The sequence below is a fragment of the Strix uralensis genome, chromosome 13 (genome assembly GCF_047716275.1).
Source record: "Strix uralensis isolate ZFMK-TIS-50842 chromosome 13, bStrUra1, whole genome shotgun sequence".
Taxonomy (NCBI): domain Eukaryota; kingdom Metazoa; phylum Chordata; class Aves; order Strigiformes; family Strigidae; genus Strix; species Strix uralensis.
The window spans coordinates 12,987,664-13,015,478 of record NC_133984.1 but is presented as its reverse complement, the minus strand read 5'-3'; the positions used below and the strand labels follow the sequence as shown (position 1 = coordinate 13,015,478).

The window sequence follows — 27,815 nt, the reverse complement described above, 5'->3', positions numbered from 1 at the left end:
TTACACTGGAAATATATCTCCATGAGTCTTAGGTACGATCTGTGTGATAACTTTCCATTAAGAATATTGTGGATTAAAAAAACTACTTTCATAGAATCTTAGAATACCAGGTTGGAAGGGACCTCAAGGGTAAGGGACCTCAAGTTTGTGAACAAGCAACGCATTTTTGCTAAAAACACTGCTTCTGCTAAGATGATTTAAACAAACCCTTTCCTTCTTGCATGGGGTTGACCTGAATCAGTATATTTCAATACCTCAAACTGAATCAAGTTGTCTTGTTCCAGCCTAGCACTGAGCTGAGCTTGCCTGAGCTTTCAAGAGGTTGCAGTTGTCTTGCTCTCTGTGGGCTGGACTTGGAGATAGGACTCTCCTGTGGCATCTGTGCCCAAGGCCCTGGGGTGCTTTGAGCACTGCTTTTAAGGAGGCAGCCAGGAGAGATCCTCCTGATTGGGTTGATTTCTTACTGCACTTTCCTCATCTGTAAAGTGGCGATCATGTTACTCCTACAAAACGTCATGAGGTGATGCAATGGTTTAAAGCTGGATGCTGCGATTTCCTTAGATGACTTTTAGTCATGCACATCATAGCCATTCTCAGGCTGTGGAGAAGTACATTCAGCTACAAAGCAAAATGAGGGGGAGAAGAAGTTGGGGTTTGTTTCCTGTTAGACTATGAAAGCAAAAAATGTACACTTGTTCAGCTGGCTGGAGATCTCAGCGTGAGTGGATGCACATTTCCATGAAGTGCTTGCTCGCAGCACATAGCCAGGGAATACAAACATGGCCATCTGCAGGAGGGGCTCAACCCCAGTAACTGAGACTCCACTGGGTTTCCCATTCCCTCTGTGTCACCCCTTTCTCCTTTTGGGTTAATTAGCTGATGAGCTTGGAGCCAGGGAACCTTGAAAGAGCAAATGAGTGTGGGTCTCCTTGGGAGTTTAGGAGCTGCTGCCTCTTAATATTGGTTTGCTAATGAGTCAGCAATCATGTGAAACCTGCGAGCGCTTTCACCCTCTGCATAGGGTACTTTCCCTCTGCTGCTTGTGGGTCCAAGCCCCAGGGACCGAGGCAGAGGGCTTGGGAAGGCGAACCAGCCATTTCGGGGAAGCATCTGCTCTGGTCTGCATGGCTGCAAGAGACCAGGGAGGGGCTCATTGGAGGAGAACTGGTGGCCTGAGGCCCCTCTCCCCTGGTATTTTTCCAAAAATGAGTCTTTTATGGCACTGAGGAGGACGCAGGGAATCACAGAGCTGTCAGCCAAGGAGGAAGGAATTGCAGCTGGAGTGGGGAGAGCTGCTAAGCAGAGCACAGCCCAGGGAAACAGAGGAGAGATTTGAAGACCACAAGGGCACAGCAAGGTGGGTGCAGGCCGTGGTGGCAGAATGTGGTCAGGGAGGTCACAGTGGCTGTGCATTTGCAGCCCCACATGGTCTTGGTCTTAGCACAACATCTCTTGCAAGGCATGTGTCTTAGTAAGCCACCTGCCTTTGCTTCCATGCCCACACTGCAACCCTGTGAGCTCCTCTGAGCCCCCTCCACAGCCAGGGCTCTGTTTGCACTCCTGTGAGGCTCCAGCATCCCCCCAGGTTCAGTGAGTTGTGTCTCTGCATGCTTGGGCTGCTCAGTGTGGCATGAAGTTGGCAAGGCAGCTGGCCTGGCAAGTTGATCTGCCCTTGGAGGGTTGCCATGCATTTCTGCTAAGCTAAAGCCCCGGTGATGTCCGAGGGGCAGGATGCCCCACAGCTGAGCTCCAAAAGTGGAGTTGAGCTTCTTTGTTTTGCAGCACTGACTTGCACAGTCATGTATGTCCATCCCATGCTGATTGCAGGGCACAGCAGCTCAACTTGAGCATTGCGTTGTGTCACCCAGGAGGGTGATTTCTTGAGTTGTAAGCACTGAAACAGTGTGGGCCAACAAAAACAATCAGGCAATGGATTGCTTGTAGCTGCTAACCTGTTTCACCTGCCTGTGGACATGGTCCTGTTGCTCAAGACACTAAGCTGAGTTGGAACTAAAAAAAATGGGTTTTTTGAAGAAATTAGGAAAGTCTTATTGTGGCCTTATTGGGCTGGATGTACTGGCATGTCCTGTTTGCAATGGGCAGGAATTCAAACCAGCTGATTATAAAAGGTCCTTCTGGCCTCAAGTCTGCACCAGTTATTTAACACTCATGCTGTCTGCAAGACAACAGAGACAAAATCAGTGTGGGAGTAATGTATTTTACTGGTGTGCCAGGAGCTTGCTTGTGGATCATCTCTCCAGCCTGTTTCTGTTTCACAGGAGGTGTTGTGCAGCTTGCAGTGACCACAAGCTACCACTTCTTGTTGTGTTTGGGTATCACCATGGCTTCTCTTTGGAGCTCTCTGGAAAAAAATGTGTTCAACCCACAGAAAAAGAGGCTGCTGGAAACCATTTGTGTCTGGAAGACGGGGAAGAAGAAGAAGATGTCCATTCTCTGTGTTGTGGGTGAGAAACCTTGCGGGGCTGGGAGACAGGTTGAGTTGCAAACCCAGGAAGGTTTCTTGCAGACTCAGAGTTTGGTCTCTGATGGCTCTTTTCCTAATTTGGGAGAAGAGACAGGACCACTATTTGGAATGCTATATTTTAAGATTAAATGAAGGAAATCTTGATCCAAAGATAGGAGTTGTGCCACATCTGTACAGAATGTCAAGAACTGGCAATAAAATCACAAGTTTCCTTTTGAATGTCAGATGAACTTTAGCTGGCTAAAGAGATCTGGGGTCTGCAGGATTGCTCCCTCCACCAATGTAAGATTTTTTTTTTTTTACTATTTGCATCAAATCTGTCATTAGAGGTCAGCAACAAACCGTTCTAACATTACACAGCATTACAGCCTCATTCTGTCTCTCCATAGTTTTTTTTGATGAAAGTTTTAACAGTACCCAGATATTTCAGGAGTATGTAGCTATTTGATTAGGATCCAAAGGTGTAAGTGCTTTGGGAAATTTTCCATCTCCTTTGGTCTATGCTTTTCTAGTTGTTCCATCACTCCTGAGAAGTTGTTAGCGTAGATTTTTTTGACAAACTTACAGGGGAGAGACTTTCCTGCCAATGAGCTTCTAGGCAGCATAGTCACCTACTACAGTATTAAATTCTGACAGCCTTAGCCATAGTGTTTGATGTAAATGATGTGCTTCAAAACCCCCTGTAGTCAATGGAAGACAGGAGGAATATCTCCAAGGGATGATGTAGCCACCCTATGAGGAGCATCTAAAATACATGAGTTACCCCTGGAATTGTCCATATCAGCTTTCTGGAGATACCTAGCTGATATGGGAGATCTAGATTATAATAGCCAGAATGATGTACAGTGAGCACCTCCCAGATGAACCAAGCGGTGACTGTAAGCTAATTGGCACTAGAATTGATTTTTGGTGGGATATGTTAGCATGGGTATCAGTCAAACACTGCAGTGCTTTTGCACCCTGTTGTAGGGCCAGCAGTATGGTATGTAGCCATCATAAATCTTACTGCATTAGGGTGCCCTGTTCCCATCACATCTGGATCTTGCTGAAATATTACTTGTGGCTTGTGCAGAGCACAATAGTCCGGTTTAAAACTCATTGAAATTATTTGGAATCCCTCCACAGACCTCACAGTACTCTGGATTAGACCCTAGAGAGAACTTCTTATATATAAATACTCATTGAAGAGAAAAGCCAGTCAAAACCCTGTAGCACATAGAGCCACAATGCAAAATCAGTGTCTGTGTGTCCATCTGTACCTGTCCACTCACACTGAACTGTTGTGTACTGGGCTAACAATAATATTGTGGGTTGTTTTTTCTTTTCCTGTCCCTCATCCTCAGTGGACACCTTTAGGCCAATGCAGCCGTTTCTGGTGAAGGTCAAGGTAGACCGAGGAGAGCAGTACAAGATAGCCTACAGGTGGCCTTTAGCAGAGCTGAAGCTGGTAGATGGCAAGACTCTCAATCAGGTAGGACTGATTTTCCTTCTGTGGCAAAGGGCAGAACTGATCACGGGAGAGAGAGATGAATATGAAGCTAGAGAGACACGGGCCAGGGTCCATAGGGGGATTTGGGTCCTCTGGAACTCAGCCCATATGTTTAGATGTTGGGAAGGACAGCAGGGGGTGTGTGTGTAGGGGGGGGTGTGGTTTCTAATATAGGACTGAACCAGCCTGAATAATACTTATTGTGGGGAAACAACCAGTATTAAAAAAATGTAAAAGTCCTCTGCCTTCCCTCAGAGTTGTTTCCTAGAGTATGGTGATCTGAGGTCCCTCCCTGGATGGTTCCACCATCCTACATCAGTGCTTTTGGACTTCTCATTTCCCTTATCTGCTTCAGGGAGATGCCTGTGCCCAGGATGCTGAAGCTGGAGTGATTTTCTCCCTCGTGAGTCATCCCTCTCTAAGTTAGGAAATGTCAAGCTGGCCAAATACCTGACCAGGGTGAGCAGTGAGTGGGTGACTGCTGCATGGACACAGCTTCCATCAAAATCAGTGGGCAAACTCTCCTTATTCCTCAGGTAGAGGGCTTCCTGAAGCTCTTTGCAGCAACCCTCAGAGGCTGGAGAGATGGACTGCAAAGCACTGCTCTTGTCAGGTCTCCAGCATTTGCAGAACACATTGTCAGGCCCATCTGTCGATCCATGTTGACAAAGCTTCTTGACAGACATTTGCATAGGGTATTTAAAGATTAAATGGAGGCATTTACTGAAAGAAGGGTTATAGAGAGCTGGAGTCAGCGTGAGTCTGCGCTTTTAGGGTGACATTAAGGTTTTTTGGGAAAGAAAGCATGGACAAGATATTCCCTTTCTGCTGCTGGGGCTGGCAGTGTGTTGTTAAAGTTGTTATAATTAGTTTTTTTATTAATGTGAATGTTCCAGGGGCTTTGGCTAGGTGCCTGGGTTTTCACAAGCATAGAAATAAATGAGAAAAAGAACAGCTTTCCAGTTCTACATCCAGGACAAATAAAGTACATCTGCACAGCATGTCTGGAAGGAAAATTACAATTGCAGGTTTGCAGGGCATCTTGATCCTATGGGTAGAACTGAACTGGGTTACATTTTCCTGTACACAAGGAAAGACATGCTTTCATCCTGCCTGAGCTTTCTTCTAGCAGATGAGCCTGGCTTCACCAAATCTTCTAAACTGCTTTGACTTCTGAGGAGTTAGGATTAGAAAATACCTCCAGGATTTTCAGTCCTTTCCCCCTCATTTGCCATCCCAATGAGATAAACTGATAATACTCTATCTTAAACTATTGCTGTATTTTTGAACCCCCTCCTACTGGGAGACAAATAGAGAACTTGGTTGTCCCAATGGCTAAAGCCTTCTGACTCCCAGCCTGTATTCCTACCCACATCATCCCTGTTTGCGCTTGGGCCGTGCCTGTCCTTTAGGTTAGACATCTCTTTTCCTTTGCAGATATATTTTTAGATTGCAGTCACCTCCCCTATCAACCTTCCTTCTGGCAGGCTAAGCAGACTGTCCTCTTAGTCTTCTTCATTGACTTCTCTCTTCTCTTCATCAGGCCTGGAGCCCTCTTCCTTGCCTCTTCCAGGCTGAATTGGTCTTTCTTGAATGGGGGCAGCCAGAATTGTCCATATCATTCCTAAAATGGGATCTACTGACCAGCTGAAGCTGCTGCACAAAGTCCCCAGGCAGAAGAGAGGCTGAAGCAGTAGGCTGCAGCCAGGATGTATTGACATCTCTCAGGTCCCACCACAGAGATCCCAGCACAAGCCAAGCTCCCCGGTGCAGCCCAGTGCTCAAATCTGCACCATCCCTCCCTGTTGCATGGCTTGGCAGGTCCATGGAAATCAAAACAAGATCTCTCCTCTGTTGCTTAGCGGATAGTACTGACTACAGCCAAACCCCAGCTTGTGAGTCAATATTCAGTACACACAGCAAGGACTTGATCGTCAGGTCTGCTCTGGTGTGCTAGGAAGCCCTCTGTTCCTTGGCACCAGCAAAGTACTGACACTGCAAGTCCAGCGGTGCTTAAAGCTACAGCTCCCTTGACCAAAACAGTATGAATATTTATGAAACGATTAACGGATGCCTCTCTGCTTTAATAGCTCCTCATAAGGCATGCTGTAAACCACGCACGCTGTAAATTCCTCCCCCAGACATCACTGCTTTGTGCCATTGCAGGGGCTGCTACTGAGCCTGAAAAGCAATGCGGGGGTGTGATGTATTGCTCCGAGGTGTTTAGAAAGCAACCCTTAAAGCATCGTAGGACTGCGTCAATCCTCATAAACTCTGTGTCTGTTATGATGATTAGTACCAATAATTATAAGTGCGGCTTCTAAGTTCTCCCGAAGATGAGATCAGGCTGCGCCACAGAGCTAATGAGCTGGTGCAGGAAGGAGTTTCTTTCTGTGGGATGTTCCTAGTTCAGCAGCCTCCCTTCTCCTCTACACCTGTATATTGCTTAGTGGCAAAAACTAAGACTCCTGTGGCTGGAGTTCCCCCTCCGTGAGACTACATCCTTTGGGCATAGCTAGATGTAGAGATATTGACACTTATACAGATGAAAACAACATGGGGAAATGCCAAGTCCATGCTCCTGTTATCTCAGGTGACCTTCCCCTGACAGGAAATGGGGCTGCTGGGATATGCCAGGTGAAGCATGTGTGGTACCACTGTGCTGCTGGGGGGACTTTGGGACTGAGCTTGTGGAAGCCTGTTTCTGGATTTTCTCTGGGTGTTCCCAATACTTGAGTGAGGAGAGGTTTGAGATTTTGGGTTGAATGAGGATTGCAGAGGGGAATATCTGCAGTGGGAGGCAGGGTGGATGCTGGGCTCACCCCAAATGCTTAACTCCAGTTGATTCAAGCTTTCTCATTCAGCACATCATTACACTGCAGAGCTTATTGCCACAGGATGCTGTAGAAGCCAACGCTGTAAGTTCAAAAGACCATTAGAGGAAATCAGGGACAGTAGGTCCTTCAAGGGCTGTTAAACACAGTGCTGTGGATACAACCTCTGGCTCAACGAGCTGCTAGATCACGGGCTGCTGGAGGCTGGCAGGGAATCCTGAAGGCAATATAAGTCTGGACTTGCCCTTTGAATGCTTTTTCTCCCAAGCATCTGTCACTGGCCACTGTCAAAATTCATCAGCGTTCATCCCCCAAAACTTGTAGTAAAAAGTGAGGGATTTATATAATCTGAAAAGAAATCAGCATGTGGATCAGGACACTGGGACTGGTTGCTTGGTCTGACCCACTATGTGTGTCCTGGTGTCCACTTCTAGGGTCAGAATTGCTGTGCATCCTTTTATTTTCAGTGCTTTTGTCATGCCTGTGATTATATGCCAAGTGCCTTGAACATACCTCTCAAATCCCACCCAGTTGCTCTGGGATAGCGGGAGAAGTCCAGGGAGAGATGTCTATATCTGCAGGAAAGAAACACAAAGAAGGATTTGCTGTTAACTAGAGGAATGTCCTGCTGTCAGCGTGGAAATACAGAGCTTTTCAGGGGATTCATTGATTGAAAGACTTCAAATCAAACTTCTGACAAAAGTTACCCTGGACACGGTACAGTTGGTGTCCATCACATGAGGTGTTGTGGGGATGCTGGGGGCAATAGCCTTCATCAGATCTGACTCTGCCTATACCTGTGCAGCTCCACCAAAACCAGTCTAGTCATTGGCATGATGTGGCCGGTAGCACTGGTCTCCCTGGGGTCACCTTCCCAGCACATTCAGGCAGACTTCTTGCTAGATGGTCTCAGGGAGCTGTCAGAATCATCCCCACTGGTTGAAGGGACTGAGCTGCCTGTGCAGACAGAGCTCTCTCCTCTAACATCTAAACCCTGTGCTAGTCTCCATTCACAATGTGGTTTCCTGGGGCCACCAAAAACTTGAAGCTGCAGTGTAGAGATGTATCTCCCTCCCTCCCTCAACCAGGAGGTGTTTTTCCTCCTGGTGTGCAAGGTGTTTTCACATCAGTGCCTGCTACCTGTGCTGCAAACCTGTGCTGAGTGTATGTAGTGTGGCAAGTAGCATCTAATTGATGTGGTAATTAACTGTTGACATCTAGGCAAGCCTGGATTTTGATCTGCAGTTCGATAAGGTTTACAAGTGGACTGCTAGCAGCTTTGAGGAGAAGAAAACCTTTATCAGATGCTTGTGGAAGCTGAACCACCGCTTCTTCGCCAGCTCTATCACATTTGTGAATGTCCCCTCCTGTGCAGTGGAAGGTAATTAGTTTCCTTGTCACACTTGAAGTGGTTTGGGTTTTTTGCATCATCACTATCATCACTTTAGGAACAGGAGGTGAATAAATTTCAAACAGTGAATGCAGATGATGGGAGAGGTGGGCACCAGTGAGATGGAAACAGGAGAATCCATGTTTTTGTATCTGGAGGCACAGACACCTGATTTATCCACTGACCCTTGCTGTGGAGACACAGTATTATGCTGGGAAGAAAAATAGATGGGCAGTTTATCTTATCTCCAGAGACATTATCTGCACTCTGGGTTGTGGCAGGTGAGCATTAAAGTGTTGGTCCTGATAGGCCAGGGGGAGACTGGTTGCCTGCCTGGTAACATTCCCCAGCAGTATATCAAGAAATACAGATATATATGGATATAAAAATATATTTTACTCTACAACACATGACTGTCAGTATTTTTGGTCAGAGGAAGCCTGTTAATCTCTGAAATTTGTCTCAGCTTTGTACAACAAACATATCAACATTCCCCAACATTACAGTCCCAGAGAGGTTAGCAAACAAAAACGCAACCAGAGCTCAAATTAAATTTCAAATGTCCATTTTGTCCCTCTTACAAAACTGACCCTTTATCCCATGTGCAGCTTTCTTTGCTCTATGCTGTGATCTTATTCTAACTGACCAACAGACTGAGACCACTGGACTCATGTTACTTGGACTCAATGGGACCCCTGGGGCTAATATTAGCAGAGCTAATAAAATGACATAGCTAGAAGGCTTTGGCCATCTCTACATCTCATCTTGCCCATGCAGGGAGACAAAGGCCTCAAGAAGACAGGAAGGACACTGTGGAAGCTGAGAGCCAGGAGGAGCTCAGTGTGTACCAGGAGATGACACCAAAGGAAGCTGCTGATGTGTTGAAGCTGATGGAGGAGTACGAGCCCCTTGTGAACAACTCTGTGGCCTTTGCAGAGCAGCTGAGCAATGATCTCCATGTGTTGGATGAGGTAAGGGTGCCAAGGGCTGTGACTCAACTGAAAAGAAGGTGGCTGGCATGGAGGGCACTGGACTGAGCCTCTGGGTATCGGCAGCTCCTTCGTTTGTTGTGAGCACTTGACTGGAGAGAAAGTCATCTTGGTGTTGTGCTACTTCAGCTCAAAAGGCATCTCACATGCAAGTCGGGAGGACGTTGCTGGTCCCCTCTTGAGGGTCAGTGTTCATCCCACTGTGCACTGTACTGGAGCTGCCTGTCCCTTGCAGGGGCTAAACAAGTAGCTGCAGCCTGGCAGCCAGGCACCAAATATCTGTTTATGCTGAGCTTAACCACCCTTAGACATTGGCTTGGGTGGTGTCTCTCCGATGAACACAATGACTCACCAACTCGAGGCAGATGAAGCCCAGTTTTGCAAAGGAGTAAAACAAAATAGTGGCACAGACCCAGTTGCAGGGAAGGATACGGACCCCAGCTGCACATGGACAACAGATTATAATTTCTGGGGGCAGTGCAGGGATGGGTAAGAGACTGACTGTAAGGGCCTAACTATGGGGCAAATTGAAGTGGGGTGCTCTGGGGCTGGCTGAGGGAGGTGGATGAGACCGGGGACATCTAGGTTCTCCTTTGCATTGTCCAGAAGGTCTCTGTGTCCCACGCAGTGTGAATTAGGACCATCGTTTCTGTTGCCACCTGTGCAGAAGAAATTTGTCTTAGGGCATTGCCTCTGGCTCCTACTGCTAGGTCCACAAGCTGTGCCTTCAGCCAGATCAGTGGTCAGCAGCAATCTTGAGCAGTCCCACAGCCTTAACCTCATCTGGAAATGATTTACAGGAACTGTCCCAAGGGGAAAATGTGGTTAACAACAAATCCTTCTTCATGTTTTCAAGGGGAAACATGGCTGGGTGTCTCACAGGGAGGGTTAGCCTGCCAGACACCTCGGGCCACTGATTGCTCCCCAGGCTCCTGCCAAATCCACAGACAGAAGCAGTGGGGATGGGTCCTGACACGTTGCCATGAGGGCTATCACAGATAGATCAAAAATTCCTGTTATTTCAGTTGTTTGGGGTTTTTTTTGGTTTTGTTTTGTTTTGTTTTGTTTTTTTAACTTGAGCACAAGCACATTAGTTACCTTGGGAAGGGGAGAATAGAGGCGAGTTGGGTAGGAAGGATAAAGGCTGCTGAGTAAGGAGGGAAGGGATGAAAGTGCATGTAAAAAGTGGGGGGTGATGAAGAGCACAAAGGGTGGGCTGACAGGCAGGGATACCTGGAAGAAAATAAAGGGCCAACAATGATCCCTACAGAAAGAAAACCAGCAGTTGGGAGAAAGAGGGAAGAACAGAGCTGAAAGGAGATAAAAAGTAAGAGATAAACTGTAGTAGAAAGGGCCAGTGGAGAAGGCACACATTATTTTCAGACTAGTGAGCTTTATTTACTTTATTAGAGTTTCTGTATTTTATTGCATTTCTGCAGAGGATAATTTCTTTGAGTGCTGGAGAAACATAATGAGATAGCTGCTTCGAACATTTATCTTATGCTAATATATCTGGTGCTACGATTTTATGGGTAGGTAACTGAAGAACAAAGGGAAAAAAATAAGCCAAAAGAAATATCCTAAAACATACCTGAAACCACAAACCCTAAATTCAACCTTCAGGTTCAGTATTTGCTGATTCCCAATTTGTGTTTTTATATATATGACTTACTACATTTGGAAACTTAGTAGTTAATCTGGAAGACCAAACTCCTGAGGTCTGCTCCTGCTTGCTCTTGGCAAGTTGTGCAGGCACTTGTTACTCTGTTTCCCAGCTATAAAACACCCTATGAGAGTAACTAATAAATATCTGTTAAGATCTTTGTGATGAAAAGCGCTGTTGAATATATTATTTTAATACCCTCTAATGAAAAATGTCACTTATTGCTAATAGGAATTAATTAATGAGATGTTTCTATTTCTAAGGTTTAATCGATTATATTAAGTGTTATTAATACCAGCAAGTTAGACTAGCACATGCATATATTTAAATGTTTTTTCCTGCATCCCAGTGATAACACCTTGTCCTCCTCTTACAATAGTAATCACCCTCTGCTAAACCATCTCTTCTGGGGATCACGAAACACAGCACCAACAGTAAGCAACTGCTTATCTGCTTTGGAGGGAAGGAAAGCACAGTCAGGGCACCTGGGAGGTGGCAAGTTCTGATTTTTACATTGGTATTCCTATGTACTTGCAGGATCACAGCACCTGCTGAAACTCAGGCATCTCCTGGCAGCTTTGTACTACCTTCAGCAGGAGAGTTATTACCCTTACGGGAGAGGCGATTCTCTGGAGAGGCCTTTCTGCCAGCAGCTGCCCTGCCAGAGTCACCAGTGATGCTTTGCTCTGGGCAAACCCCCATGGGTCTGTTAAGCTCTAATAAGACAATCTGTAGTTGAAGCAGTGACAGGCTTGCAGGAGGTTTATGGCTGTAATTTATGAGCATTTAATAAAATGTGAAGCTCCGTGCAGAGCCCATAGCCATGGGCTGGGGTCCCTGGTGTGCGGCTGGAAAGCAGCAGTCTGGGAGCGAGGCTGTTTGCTCCTGCCCAGGTCCCTCGTGCCTGCCTGTGTAGGCTGGTTGGGCTCCAGGCGAAAGGAGCATTCATGTAGCATTGTTGGTGTTTTTGGAGGTAAGCATCTGCGTGTGTTAGCAAGCCCCACTTTAAATCCAACTGCTGAGCCTGCTGGCAAGTGAAACTTCCTTCTTCCCTGCCATCACTGGGCTCTCCATGGGAAAGCTGCATCACTTTGCAGTGGGGTAGTTTCATCTCTACCCTTTGATAGAGATGCTTTGCTGTGTTTGCTATGATATCAGGCTCTTCTTTTCTACAGAATTCCTCCGACCTTTCCAGATCCTTTGTGGATCTGTCTACATCTGAAGCCATTCCCCACAGTCCTTTCTCCACACTTTCCTAAAACAACACTACATTTGTAACAGGAGAGTGTGATCCATGCTTTGCCAGTGGGACCGAAGCTGCTTGGTCCAGGTGTGTGCTGCAAACTGGCTCTCACACATTTCAGGAGTACCTCTGCGCAGCTCATCTTTATCCCAGTAGCAGTGCAAGTGGAGCTTGAAGAAAAGAAGGTCCTTAACACAGGGATTGTAGGTGCCTAGCATCGGCTGTGCTTTCAGACACATTCTTAATTCAGAGCACAGGGTAGGTCCAAGCCACGGTAACCTGACTTGGGTTGAGAAGACTTTGCTTCTCTTCCTCCTATTGTTTCCTACTGGCGAGCTGAGTGTGGGGCATACTGGGAGGTGCATATGCTTCTGTTGTTCTTCCTTTAATGAAAAAGACATCAGATAATTCAGATATCAGAAAAGACAAACTTCTTTAAAAGCTTTATTGATGGAGAGAAAAATAGCAGTCTGGAAGACTCACGCCTCCCAGGCCCCTGTCTATTGATTGTTTTCTTTGATATCCCGCATGGTACATAGGCCCTGAAAACGATACAATTAACATTTGGAAGCAGTTAATCTCTAGCAGAGCTTGTCAGCAGCGATTAACACGCCGTTATATCTCTACCACCCATCAAAACAAATGCCTGAGACTTCCCTAGGCAAATTGTGCCTTCAGTTTCCATATTAGAGACATATATATGTGCATGTTTCATGCATGATTTAACTGTTTATTAATTCCACTGCCAGAGCAGCTCAGCTGGGTAACACCCTGGCAGCAGTGGCAATGCCCGGAGCTGTGCTAAACATGCTGCGACAGGCAGTTGGCTTGGCCATAGCCTACATAAATGTGTTAGAACCAGCCAGAAATGGCCAGTACCTCAAAGCTGGCATGTTTCCTTACAAACAGTGTGGGATGGACACCCAAGTCCTCAGGGGACTTCACCAGTTCTGACGATAGAGGGTTGGAGACTCCATGCAGTGTCCATTTGGGACTTTTCTAGTGCACAGAGGGAAAACTGGGGTGCAGAAACCAGCAGGGCTTGGTACCCTCTCCAAACCTACAGACTGTACTCTGCTCATGGTCGGATTTGCCCGGCGACTCCACAGTAACCTCTTTGCTGTGACAGATGAAAGTCCTCTGAGCATACACCTTGCTCAGGGAGGGGTTTTGTTCTGCCTTGGTACCTGGGACTTGCAGATGGTTGCTGATGTAAAGTTGAGCCAAGTGCAAAGATAAGACATCGACCTTGTGCAGGTAGTGATGCAGGACAGCTGCAATTATAACAGTATCTTGCATGTTATAATGACAGGGTCTCTGCTTTGACTTGGGACAGTGAAGGTGAGGATATTTGACTCTGAGATGGTGGTGATCAGTCCCTGCTACAGTGCTGAAGACGTCTGTTTCTCCATTTCACAGGCCAACCTTAGAGCCATTATATCTTCTGAGAAGCAGGTGACACAGCTGATGAGCTCCATTGATGAGGCCCTGGTAGAGGTGGCCAGAGTGGAGGAGACCTTGCAGATCTATGATGAGTTACTGGGAAGTGTGAAGCAGCAGATGGACCACATCCACCAGGAAAACTCCTTGCTACACTGCATCATTTCCAACAAGACAAGGCTGATGGATGAGATCCTCTTTCTCACGGTGTGTAGATTTCAAAGACATAAATCTTCAGCCTGTTGAATGTATTAGAAAAAACATTCAGTGAGCCTCAAACACTCTGAAAACTGTTATCTGTCTGCAAAGGCTAAAGAGCTTCTCTGGCCTAGAAATGAGGGACTTTGTTGTCTTGATAATATAATGATGACCACACAGCTGGGATGGACTACAGGTAGACCAGCAGTACCCTCACTGTGGTCCAGGGCTGTAAGAGGGGTCCCTAAAAGTTCTTTTCATGGTCAAGATGAGCCTCAAATTATGTAATGCCAAGGACCTTCTGAATGCAGCTCTGTAGCATTTCACTTGAGATGCTGTGGTTTGCCTTTCACTGTCAGCTTTGGGACCTTCTTACATGCTCAGAGGCTGCTGGAGCAGTGTTTTTACCCTTGCATCCAAAGCACTGTAATCCTCCCAGCCTTGTGTTTTCAAGTTTCAGACATACCTATGTCTGTTTTGTGGGAAGCAATTGCCACTGAGGGTAGCTGCTTTCTTCTTCCCTTCACTTAGTAGCTTTCAGTTTATATCTTTGTACTAGGGAAAACCAGCTCTCATTAGTAGATAATAGTCATTTCAGTAGCCAGTAATCATAACCCAGGAATATGCAAACACAGTACTTAACAAGCAATTAGAGCCAGAGAATGAAGCACCCACCCCTGGTCAAATCGTGCTCCCATCAGCACCGATAACCTCACAGGCAGAGATACCTCTGGGGACTTTGAGTGGGTACGGAGGCAAACTATACATCTACCATCAGAAAAGCATTCTGGAGACTCCCTGTTGCCCTGGAGAGGCTGCTTGTCCAGGGACCCTGTTGCATCTCTTTCCACTTCCCACTGATGGGAGTTTGCCCATTCCTCTTCTCTCCTTTGCTTTCTTTTTTATTTTTTTTTTTTTTCTTTTTCCCACCCTTGAAGGTAACAACTGTTAAGTCAATATCTGTCATCAGCTGTGGACTTTGTGCACATCAGCCTGTCTCCGCACCCATTGTGGAGTAAGGAGCTTTTCTTTGCAGCACCTCGTAGCCACAGAGACACCGGGGCAGGGGACAGCACAGCCAGTGGAAAGACTGTTGATGAGCTCTGAAAATATGGGAAAGCAAATTATTTACAAACATAACATGCCATAAATACAAGAACTGTGCTGTAATAGCACAGCTAATCCTCACTTCCACTGCTTACCTCTATGCCATTGACCTTTTCAGTTCTGAGTAACTCAAGTTGCAGTTTCCTTAGCTTTTTCTTTCTCTTCCCCACCACTTTGTTGCCAGGAGAGATCCCAGAGGTGCCAGTCCTTTGCAAACTTATGCTGAGGTTTGCCAGGTCTTCTGTGGTGACAGCTGCAGTTGTTATTGTGCAGATCTTTGTTTTTGGTGGGGATAGAGCAGCATGGTCTTCTTGAGGGACACATGCAGCCTGGCAGCTGAAGGTAGCACTTGGCTATTTCAAGCCAGCAGCCTTCTGGGTGGGATGAGAAGGGATGAGAAGCTGGCTGTGCTTGTACCTGTTCTCTTCTGCCTTTTTTTTTAGACCCACCTCAGCCTCAGCAGGGAACACTGTGATGCCCTGAGCCAGGCAGATCTTTCCAGTCCCAGCAGAGTGAAAGCCTGCATTGCTGCAGCAGAAGCTTTATCTGCCTGCATGAACATCCAGGTACAGCCCAGTGAGTAGAGAGCAGAGATTTATGTCTGCAGACAGCAGAGCCACTATCTCATCCACAACCTGTGCTGCACACCCAGCACCACTTTGTTCTGTCCATCCTCTGCAGATGCCCCTGAACCGCTGAAGCTGCAGGGGGTGATCCCAGAAATTAGCTCACACACTTGCTGGGCAGCCCTGCAGGCTGCCTGGGCAAAGTAGGAAAGAAATAGAAGGCAGGCATGTATTTGGGAAGCTAAGTAGCAGCACTGACCAAGGGGCACCTGGGGTGTAAGGTGCAGAGCTACAAACACTATTTCCCTGCAGTGCACCTGAAGCTGCGAGCTGGGGAAACAGGCTTTCTTCTGGAGATATTGCTGATGCTTTCAAAGGCCTAGCAGCTTCACCTAGGAGCACACTCAAGCAGGGCTGGGAAAGCCAATGTAACATTACCCCTGAACATCCATGGAGAAAAGTTGCTGGGGAGGTGATTGGCTCCGTTCCTAGAGAAATCCAATTCATGCTGCAAATGGCCAAGCTGGGGCATCCACACACCACAGGCAGGTCTGCAGGCGCCTCTGGACTCAGGCACCGGCTGGCCCAGTTTACATTAGAGTCGAGGCAGGCTTATGGCAAGCATGTATACAATTCTTCTAAATACCTGGATATAAGACATTGTGGTCTGCCATCTGTATACAACACCTCTTATAGTTTGGAAAGGAACTGGTGGAAAGGCATGTTTAGAAATTGTGATCTCTTGGGGCAACCCAGTTGTCTGTACTTGAGCATGGAAAAATGATAATTCATTTTAGCAGTATCCACTGTGGGTGTTGCTGGAGACCTGCTGGTGTACAGGGACTTGATCCTGGCATGAAACCCCATGTTTTCCTTATGAAGAGACTGGGTGTTTGTCCTTGGCCACGGTCAGAGTGACGGATGCTTTGCAATTATTTGGTTTTTTACTTTAAACTCCCTCCCTGTCTGTATTTGCTTGGTAACACAGCAAATCTTTTCCCCTTTGTTGGCTTTTGCATGGTAGTATTTACCCCAGAAGTTACTCCTTGAAGACCTGTCTTATTTTCCAGTGTGATGAGCAATGCTGGTCCTCAGCCACCACGGCTTGTGCCACTCAGTATCATGATAGCCTCTCTTTTTTTTCCTCAAGGTTACCGGAAACTGCAGTCTGTGGCTGAGCAACTGATCATGTTTGAAACACTTAAGCAGAACTTCGAAAGCTCTTTCATCAGTCACATTACAAGCATCTTCGAGCTGCAGGTGGGCTTTGTTCTTCACGTGGCAGCTCAAAATCCTGACAGATTTGAATATTCTGGTAAAATGGTACCAGCAGTATAGGGGATGCCACCATAAGAGGATTTTCCAAAAGTGTCTCCCCAAAGAGGTCTTTTACATACCTTCACCTTGCCATTGCCTCCTAGCCCTCTGGTTAGTTTTGCAGGCATGTAGAAGAAATTCAGCACAATTCTGTGTCTATCAGGCTATCAGGTTCCCTCCTGTGATAGTCATTAATCCTCTGGTCATTTTAAAGACTGCTTAGGCCTGAAGAGTTTTGCTTTAGATTTTCTTGTTTAACTTTGGGGAGGGTGGTTGTTCGTCTGTAACACAAAATCCCAGGATAAAAGCCAATCCTTTGATCCTTTGATTAACATTTTCAAGTGCTTGTCTTGCAATTTAAAAGATATGGTGGACAATATCTCTGTGGGCAGAAATCAGAAAGGAAAATGTTACTCTTCTAGATTTCATTTAATGAAGAGAAAAGGAGAAACTCACAAATCCTTGCGTTATTTTCTTAAATCTTTAGCATTTACTTTCAAGCATTGACTCTGGGAAGGGATGTGACTAACAGGGAACTGCGAGAGAACTGTGGGATCTCCATCCTTGGAGATTTTCAGACCTTGACTGGACACATCCCTGAGCAAGCTGCTCCACCAGCACCTGCTCTGAACCTGCTGAGCTCCTGTCCCACCTACACGACTGACTCTGTGGGTGCGGTGTCCCAGCTCTGCCAGACCCTGGCAGATGGGCTGCATCAACTATGAAGCATCCTTCCTCTCCACTGCATCCCACCCCCCTGAGGCATAGCCACCTCTCAGTGCTTGGAGGGACAATTCCAGCATGCTCCCAAAAAATGAGCTTTTCATCTGTGTCTTCTCCTGACCGCTGTGCTTAGCTGGAGTATCCCACATATTACTGATGGGCCAGCTCATTCCTCTGGGCTCAGAATTGTTCCCAGGACATGGGATTAAAGCTAGAGTTCAAAGTGATCATGCATGCTCCGCTTTGCCCTTTAAATCCAACATATTCAGAACTGGAAATTCAAGGGCAATTATGAAGCAATTATTTCACAGAACTTTTCAAGGATATGTTTTATTTGACTCTTTCTGCTGTTTCTGCTGCTTTAGGGGAATGCTCAGGTCTCTGCTCTTGGTCAGCCTATTGACAAGCTATCTGCACCAAGCCATGGACTCCACCATGAGGAACTGGTGCCCTATACCCCGCTCATGGCCTGGCTGAGGAATGCCAACCCAGTTCTGTTCTGTGATCTCCCCAAGGTATGGCTGAAATCCTGAACAAATATTGCAAACCATTCGCCAGGAACAGATTAGTCAAACTAGTTAATTCATGATGAGAGCTTGGTTTCACCAGACCCATACCACCCACAAGCTTCCAGCATTTGGCCCTTCTAGGAGAGCACCTAGCCAACTTGGCCACATGATGTTGGGCCACTGTGCTTGACAGAAAGCAGTCTGGGACTCAGTGGTAGACATTGTGTTGAAGGAAAAGGTCTGAAATGATAAAATTTGGTCTTTTTGCTTTCATCTGGCTGTTTCTCTACTTTCCAGGTTTATGCCCAGAAGCTCAGCAGACTCTATGACCGGGAAATCAAAGCCTTTTTTGAACAAGCCAAAACCTTCTTGTTAGGAAGAAGAAAAGGAAGTGAGTGATTTGCAAATATGACCTTTGTGCTGCTGAGCAGTGATTTATTTGCAAGTAGGGAACACAGCAATCATCCTCTATCACAGGTGTCTTCCCCAGATTTTGTGCCATGAATTTACTTTCTCCTCCATGGACTTTGTCTGCAGTTGGCAGCACGTGACAAAGCTGACTCTGCTTTACACCAGGCAGTGTTTGGGTGAGCCTTGGCTCTGTGTATTCAGTTTTGTTTAGCTGCTTGTCAGAGCTGTAGCTTGTGTGTACCTTCCCTCTGCAGGACTCAGAACTGATGCATGGGTGGCTGAGATTGTGTCCTGAGGAGCTGTAAGAGATGGGGATGTGGGACTGCCTGGCTAATGCCTGGTCCATATTTCCTGCAAGCGGAGCTGGTCACAGACTCCTCAGAAACTCTTTTCCCTGTAAAGAGATGGCACCAAGCCTGTCCCTGAAGACACGAGTGTATTCATAGCAATATTTGTGAGAGCAGAATGATTTCATAGTGAGCTGACTGTGGGGCTGTGTTGTCCCAAGGTGATCATTTCAACAGAAATCACCGCATCTGACTCAAAATATTCCAGTCAGGTGTTTCTGAAGATAAAAAGAGAAACTGATCTGTCTCCTCTGGAAGTTTCTGATTGTGCAGAAGTCACATTTTCCTTCAGCAAAACAAAGCACTGTAATGGAAAGTTCCATGCCAGCTTGGCCCAGCTTGAATGTCAGAAACCACTTCACATGGTGTGTTTAGTCTATCAGAGTGCGAGCCCAGCTTCTTCCAGCTCTGCACCTACTTAATCACTTGTGTCCAGACCCCAGAGCCAGAGGACAAACCTAGGGAAGGAAATGAGGCTGGTGGCAGTAGGAACGTGGTGAAGGGCTCTGCCTTTCTGTACTTGCTGTGCTGACCCCACAGCAATGATTGTACCAACAGCCTCTGTCCAGCTGACCCAACTGCCCTGATATTTGCCCAACCTTTGTCTTCTGGGATGAAGTCCATGACATTCTTGTGGGGTACAAGGGATTGTTAGGGAGCCTGGGCCATGGGCATCTGGAGGGAGCTACCCTGAGGCTGCAGGATCAGATCACTGCACGTGATTTCCACTTCTGTAGCCTTCCAGGGCCCTTTCCCTCAGTTTCAGAATTGGCCATAAAGGGAAGGGCGAATATCTGCGTGTTTTGCTGTAATCTCCTTCCTGCTCAGTGGATCTGTGAAGAATCTGGTGAGTCTCAAGCAGGGACAGAGAAAGCCTATGCTAGCAGCAACTTGCACATGAGTGGGAACAGGACATTGCTTCTGCTGGCAGTGTTTCCCATGCTGAGGTGACAGAAGAAGCTTCCTCCGTGTCCCAAGTTTTGTACTGTTGCCTGGCCCTATATCACTCTGGGTGGGAGCACTCAGCATCACTTTGTTCTGCATCACGGCAGCTACAGCAGCTCCCACCTCACAGAAGTGAAGGGGCACAGCACTGAGAAGCACAAGTGGACCTGAGTGCTGGGTCTGCTCATCCCCTTACTGCACTCCCAGTACTGCCTCAGTCAGTCCCAGTCCAGGGTGGGCCAACAGCAGCAGACTGCAACTGCCAGATGCTGGCAGCTGTGCCTGAGGAGAGGGACACAGGAGCATGTCTCAGCTCCTGGTTTTGGGTGTGCATCACAGCTGTATCTCAACACACCCACCACCGCTTCCAGCTCCTCCCCGCCCAGTGCCAGTTCCCCTGGGAAAGACACTCAGCCACACATACCAGGAAAACAGGGGACCTCAAGACCACGGGACCAAACCAGGACAGACAGTGCTGGCAGTGTACATGCAACAGAGCACCCAAGTCCTGAAAAGAAAGAAAGAAAATTTCACTTAAATAGTCTTTTGTCACTGGAAAGGAGTGGAAAAAGAAGAACGCTTGGGCTTTTTCTCTCCACTATTTGTCATTTTCAAAAATTTATCCCCTTTGAAGGAAGAGACAGTAGAAGCTCAGATACTTAATTAGAATATTCCTTTTTGAATTTTTGCTAGAAATGAAGAAAGTGAACACCTCCAGAAAATATTTTTATAGTCACCAGAAACACATTTTTCCATGTCAGAATGATTTGCCAAACTATGGAGCCAAGAGAGGGAAAAATGGGGATCAAAATCTCTCTGCTAGTTCCAGCAGAAAAGTAGTGACATGATAAAAAAGATCAAAAAATAAGTTGTGTAGGGAAAGTCAGCAGGACATTATTACTCTCCTTGTAATTTGAAAACAAGGTAACAGGCAAATAACTTGTGTGTAATGCCATTAACCTGCTGTACTTGTTGCTACAAGCTGTCACTGATGCTGGAGGACTCAGGAAAGCCTATAGCAAGCAGATAACAGGAAAATAGAATGAGGTGGTAATAATAATCGCAGGATAATACTGAGATATGGACTTTCTGAAAAAGGATATAATTTCACGAGAACTGTATAGGAAGACACTTCTCCCATGGGGGTGTTACAACACACGTTTTCTCCCTGAATGTCCTCCGCCCTCCTCAGAGGTGCCAGGGACACAGCAGGGCTGGAGCACTTGATGCATCACTTGTTGGCTCTGGGCTACCCACCCTTTGAACATTTTGGCAGTCCCTGCTGCTGCAATCTGGACACCAGGGAGGATGCCTATGTTCAAGCACACAATGATGGGCTGCTGATGACACCTCGTGAGGGTGTATTGGCCCAGGTGGAGGGCCCCAAGCAGAGGACTGTTCCCATGCTTCCTTTCAGCTCACCAGAGATGTAGTGCCTGAGGAAAGCTCTCCCCAGGGCGGCTGTCAGAGCTGGTGGTATCATACTGGGACAGGACACGGCCAGTTCGTGTAGCTCTCCATCTTTGCCATCCCCCTGCTGCCACACAGCCGGTGCTGGGTCTTGTCCTTATGAGTGTCCAACACTGCCCACCCTCCTTGGAAGAAGGGGTGCATGCACAAATAAATCAGTCGCTGTAATGAGATAATTGGTCAGGACCAATTTGATTCCAGCTTCCAGCTCTTATGCCTCGCTCGCACGGGGACTGGCTCACCATACAGCTCCTACACTCAGCTCTGACAGAGAGGGACATATGGTTTGCCTCACCTGCCACACTGGGTAAAACAAATAGTTAAAAAAGGTAACATTCCTCTCACACACCCCTCTCCTCCATGCCTGGACACAGCTTTTCCTGGGGAAATGTGCTCTTTCTTTCTTAAAAATTGGAATTCCTGATAAGAGGTAATGAATTTACTGACAGCAAGCAAGCCTGGGGAATTAGCAGTGGGGAAGCAAATTCCAATCTGTGGTTTATAAGATAATGTGATCAAGCACTATTTCCTGAAGAAGGGTGATTGCTTTTATTCAAACAGAAGGAAATAACAAAGATTGTGTATAGGATAAAGAGGCCTTGGTTCCTATTTGAAAAGTGATTGATGGGCTCTGAGCAAGGGACTTTAATTCTGCTGGGTGATAGAAAATAAAAACACCTAAGTTTGTCTCCTCCACAGAACAGCTGGGTCTGCTCAGAAAGCCATTAAAATGGGGGATATTGCAGGAGCAGAGACGGCTATTAATGAGGACCTTTATGAAAATGGACTTGTTAAATAAAAAAATAGATAGTGTAGGGCATGTGTTGCAGCCAGTCTGCCTGATCCCCTTTTGGTAAATGTTAAACCAGTGATTTCCTTTCAGTACTTTGTCTGTCTTTAATGCCTATGTGAGTCCCATAAAATGGGAATAATTAAAATCCCAGGAGAAAATCCAGTGTCTGCGAAAACCATTGCAGCACTAGAAGGACACCTTGATGGCTACAAGCCTGTTATTGCACTGTTATAAATCACCCAGAGGCGTCTGCCTGTTGCTGGTGTTGCTCCCATGTCCAGGACAAGATGAAACTGGTTTTGTGGGTGCTGGGGTGTGCTGGCACCGTGCTTTGCTCCCTGTGGTGAGAAGAGGTCTGGGACAGGTAGGAAGGCCCAGGCTTGGTTGGGGATGCTCAGCCCATCATTAATGTGAGCAGCACACCATGTCACTGCAGAGTGCAATTAGTGATAGGGGGAATTTTTAGAAAGTTGTATCCACAGCGCTTCTGCCAGCCACGCTGCAGAAAGGCACCTTCCTCAGGGCTGGCAGTGCTACCAACTGAGATTTGTCTGTCCACCTCTGGACATCCTGGGGACAAAGTAGGAGGGAGAGCAGCACATCTCCTCTCACATCACCTCCCTCCAGAGCTGAAGCTGACGTCTCCTTGGCTCAGGGACATAATGCAGGGTTGGCAGCACCCTGGCCATGCATGCACATGGCCTTCTGCAGGAGCTTGGCAGCAGTGGGCACTGAACGTAAGCACAGTTTCCCCCAGCTCCTGGGGACCTTCAGAGACTCCTGCTGAAATATTTTCTGCAAAATTGGTTGGCCTCAGCCTGTTTTGCAGGGAAGGTTTGGCTTTGATGAAGTTCTGCGGGAACCTCATCCAAGGTCTTCCCTGACGTTTCACCTGCTCAGCTGCTCGTTGGGGTGAGCTGCTGCATGGATGAAAGCCCAGGCTGCAAGGACACTTGCCTGATAACATCCCTCATCCTTGCTTTAAAATATCCCAGGCTTGCTCTAGCTCTCCATACCTCTTTCTTTCTACTGATTACCCTGGCAGTGAATTTTTAGGGTTGATTCCCTGCCCTCATAAAGGATTATTTATGTCAATTGCTTCTAAATATACCACCTGATGATTTATTGCCTTGTTTCAGTATTACGGGAGAGTTTAGAAGGCAAAACCCAAGCTGTTTATAATTAATTATGAGCCAATAATTAAGTCTTTTCTCCTCATTTTCTTATTCCCCTTTCCACATTAAAATTTACAGGCTCGTAAAATTCTTTCCTGTTTGCTGTGGGGAGATAATCTTTTCCTGGTTTTGCCACTTCCCAGCAAGTGAAATTATCGTCACCCATTGCATAAGGGTGGGAAAAAGGTTATGAAGCAGCTCATTAATTTTCTCCATGGTTTTAGCAAGGCTGAGGTCGCCATCAGGGCTGTCTGTCATTTCTCATCCCAGCTCCACATGTAGGGCATCTGACAAATCCTTTCCAAAGGTAAAAGCCCTGCAGGTAGTGGATCAAACAAGGATATTTTGGATGTTATGAGAAACAGAGAGCTGGCCTGACTCACCCAGGACCTCTGGGATTAGTGGAATGATATAAATTTTTAGAATTAATTAGAAAATGATATGGATGTTTCCCTACTGTGAGTATAACAGTATTTTTTTAATGCACATTTCAAAGAAATTTTTCAACTTTTCCACTTAAGCCAAGCACTCAGTGAAAACACTGTGGTAAAAAATGGTAATATTTGAAAAGTATATTAATTTCCAGGTGAATGTTTATAATTTTAAAAGGCTAGTTTTTGAAAAAAGCCAACCTTCCCCCCTGCCTGGATATTGTTTTATGGCAATTTACTATCAAAACTAAGCAACAAATATTTTTCCTGAAACTTGCAGGCATTTCTGCTGATTTATGCTCTTATCACCTAGATTTTTTCCCTCCTCAGTCCTTAAGAGTTAGTATTAAGCACTAGATGCAAAGGGGTAAGCATCACAGACAGTGAAATAAAAAAAAAGTAATAAAAAAGAGAGTGCAGCAGGTGAGAAGGCAGATTAAAAAATGAGAGCAAAACCTGCATCCCCCATATATCTGAATCCAACAGGAAAAGGCCAATTCATGCATAAGATCAGACATAAAAAGAGACATTTAAATCTGTTAAAATGATGAAAGGAGCTGGAGAGGACAAGAGGGATGGAGATGTCTAATCACCTACCAACATACCATGCAGGTCTTCAGGAAAGTTTAGAGAAGCCGATGGCGATGGGGAGCAGGCAGCAGTCTCGATGGAGTCTCCCTGGGAGCAGAGAAGGCCAGGAGGACACACCAGACAAAGGCTATGTCATCAAGGTAAGGAGCTGAGGTTTTCTAAAGGGTTAGTGTCCCACAGTGACTGTGCCGGTGCTGCAGCCCATCCCATGGTCCTTTCTCTAGTGCTGTGTCCCTGGAACAGAAGCAGAAATGCTCTACATGGCTGACCTGGCTTATATTTCACTTTAAGTGGACATGGACATCTACTCCAGTGTCCTCAGTGTGTGCTAGAAGGCATTTCTAACATGCCCGATGGTTTCTAAGCAGATGTTGGAGCAGGTGCTGAGAGAGCTGCAACCCCTTTGCACTGTGGAACAGCAGTTCATTGAGAAATTCTTCCAGCTAAGCCACGACGCTGCAGATCTGCAGGTGCTGAAGGTAAGTGTGAGGACTATGTCCTCTCCAGTCCCATTTGCCGGTCCTCCCTCCAGCTTGATACAAGCCTCTGCAGGCACAGTAGGGTGGCTGCTTACCTCCATCAGATACCTGAGCTCTCCTGGGCTCTTGTCCTCTAGTAACTGTCAGTGGTGTCAGTAGTGGGGAAGCTTAAGACCTCTGATGACAGAGGAGAATTGACTTGAACTTAATGGATGGCTCCAGCAAAATCACAGGATCTCTAAGCATTAAACACAGAACTCCAATATGAGGTGGCAGAAACTCAGATATCAAGTTTTCTCTCTTTGCGGGAGGGGAGACAAATCATAATTTCCATTCCATTCTTTCTTTCAGGCATCTGCCACTAAGGAAGGAGAAAGCACAACATCTCCAGAAGACCCTCCTTGCACCAAGCCTCGGAGTCAGTAAGTGGGTGATGAGATACAGCTGGCTGTTCTGACAGGGGCATGGTCTGGAGTGTCCTACAGGGACTGCCTGAGGAAATGATGGAGGATTGTTTTTCACTCTTGACCATCCTGCTGCCGACTAAGTGGTCTCAGATTTGCACCCTGGATAGCAAAAACCCAGGAGGCATCATAGCTGGGCATGCAGAGAGACTGAAAAGAGCCTACTGTTTCTGCCTCTCCCCAGCACAGCGGCTCTGCTTCAGGGTGGATCAGAAAGTGAGGTTTATGTTTCATGGAAACCCCTATGGTTTGATCAGTTTTATTTCCTTATTAGCAATGTCATAAAGTGAAAATATACTGTAGAACAGAAATCTTATTAAAAATGTCAGCATAAAAACACCAAAATTTTTCATTTGGCAGGCAAAACAGGACATTTCAAAGTCCTTTTACAAGCAAAGATGGTGTAGAGTTGAAGGATGACCCAAGCATAAACAGGCTCCATTGCAATACAGACAGCTTTGATTCTTTCTTTAGCTTTGTCCTTGCCTCTGCAGCTGGCCACAGGGCTAGTGTCCTTCCCAATTTAATTGCTTACCTTTTTTTTTCTTTTTTTTTTTTTTAAGACTAGAAGAACCTACGACTCGGCTGCTGAGTGAGATCTTCAGTTGCCTGGAACCAGAGCTGAGAGGATTTCTAGATGTTTGCAATAAGGTCCACCCATTCGGCTGCTTGCAGGTCCTGGTTACCTTGAATGACTCCATCTTTGAGATGTGGGGGTCTTCCTCAGCTCTCCCCTCATCGTTCCTCAACAGTGTTCTGGGCAACATGCTGCTCCTGGCCAAGAGCAGCTTCAACAAATGCATTGTGAGTGTCAGTTGCAGTAAGCCCAAGTAGACTTGAGTGATGTTTGACCTCCATCACAATCTCCTAAACTTCTAACGTGATCTTCACTCAAGACAGTACTGGTTCATATCAGACAGGGATCGGACTCTTTGGTTTTGGGAGGACTAGACCCTCATGGCATCAACGATTGTGTCTGTGTGAGGGAGGTGGGACACAATAAACCTAAGAGCCATCTGTGCCTCCTCTTACCAGGATGGCCAAACCAAAGGGGTTTCCCCCATGTAGAGTACTGGGAGGCTGTGGGAGTGATGGCAGCATGTCAGATGGCTCTCCTGTTCTCCTGCTGGCCTCCAGGCCCAAGAAGCAGGGAGGGGATTGTGGCAGGGGAGGGGGTGACAGTCCATCAGAATTGGCCAAGAAACCTGTCCCTGAGTCCACTGAGGCCTCATGTTGACATCAGCTGTGTCTGTGCTAAGACCTGGAGCAGCAAGTCTGCTCATAAACCAGCCTGAGGAGTGCATGAAGTGGCAGTGGTGAACACCTCTGTCCTAGGAGCTGTGGGTGTCTGCCTGGGGAGATTGCAGCGCTGTGTCTGGGCAAAGAACCACATAGCCTGGGAGACCAGGTACACCAGGTCCAGGAGAGCAGCTAGCGTAGATTCACATCCAGCCTCAAACAAAGAAGATCATATATCTTCCCATAGAAGATATTGTAAATAGAGAAAGTGGTACACACAAATGATTACTTTGCTTGTTTTTTGGCCTGTGCCTTAGTGCACCATAAAATGAGGCTGGGGCCATGTCAGATCTGAGAGTGCCGCGTCTTGTGTGTTGTTGCCAGGGGACCTTGTGCAAAGAGATTGAGGAGACAAAGATGCCCAGCAAGATGAAAGGTGGGATCCTGCCCTCTGTGAACCGTTTTGAGGAGTTTGTGAGCTTCTCAGAGGAGGTGTTCAGGACAGCTCGGCGGAGAGGGGAGCTGGACAAAGCACATCTCAGGCTGGCCGTCAGTGTCTTCAGCAGCAGTGAGTACAAAGGCTGGTGGCTGGATGCATCAGACAGGAAAATGTATAGCTGCAGCTTCAAGAGTTTCTAGCAATCAGCTGAACCACCAGAACAGGGTATGTGCTGGCTACCTGCCTCCTGGGCACTGCTGAGAGCTGAAACTCCCTTCACTCAGCAAGAGCCTGGGAACATCAGACAAATTCAGAGAGCGTGGCATGCCAGGTGTACGGTGTCTGCCACACTGGAACGGTCCCAGTTGTGACAGGGCTGAGACACATGTGCTTAACTTTGAATCTAATGTCAGCCTTAGCTTTGAATCTAATGTCAACCTCTCCTTTCCCACTATGGAGGGAGTAGCGCCTCCCTACATATCAGACTCCTTACAACCTCAGAGGTGTTGGGAGCAGTGGCAGCCAAGGAGCAACTTCTCCCAAAACACCAAGGCATATTGGTAGGGAGAGAGGGATTGGGAGAGCAAGGCAGGTAACTTTTGGTAGATCCCTGTCTTGTCCCAGCTGGTGCCCACAACTATTTGTCAGTGGAGATACCCTGCACCCCAGCCTGGAGAGGACCTGAGGGGCTGCAGAAGTAACAGCTCCAAGTTTCCAAACAACAGATCACAAGGTGGTACAGAGAGGCAGCTCCCACCTGCAGATGAGCCTGGGGTGACCCACTGAATAACAGCTCATAAATCCATGAACACATCCCCTTCCAGGCTCCATCAATGTTTACAATGAAGCAGGTGAGATAGGGAACCTAGCTCATGAACAGGGATCAGTATTTGTGTTACAAATAGTTACTCCCTTTGGTACTGGAAGAAGTCAGACGGTTCAAATGAGACAGCCTAATGACATGTTTACTGCCTTGAGTGAGAAGGGCCTGCTCTGTTCTGCATGCACAATGAGCTACTCAAGCTCTTGCCCTCTCCAGACGAGCTGGCGAGTGGCTGGCAGCATGGTGAGCTGTGCC

At 46.8% G+C, this 27,815-nt stretch overlaps 1 protein-coding gene across 1 annotated transcript; it reads left to right on the top strand.

Moving 5' to 3' along the window:
• Positions 1–1,240: 1,240 nt before the first annotated feature.
• Positions 1,241–26,951, top strand: LOC141949309 (exocyst complex component 1-like). The gene is made up of 15 exons (XM_074882763.1): positions 1,241–1,357; positions 2,280–2,465; positions 3,829–3,956; positions 8,030–8,189; positions 8,976–9,169; positions 13,513–13,740; positions 15,282–15,414; positions 16,555–16,664; positions 17,810–17,959; positions 18,251–18,344; positions 24,138–24,256; positions 24,485–24,595; positions 24,947–25,017; positions 25,623–25,863; positions 26,683–26,951. Exons 2-15 carry the CDS (start codon positions 2,342–2,344, stop codon positions 26,935–26,937), a joined length of 2,118 nt encoding a protein of 705 aa, XP_074738864.1. The 5' UTR covers positions 1,241–1,357; positions 2,280–2,341; the 3' UTR covers positions 26,938–26,951.
• Positions 26,952–27,815: the final 864 nt, after the last annotated feature.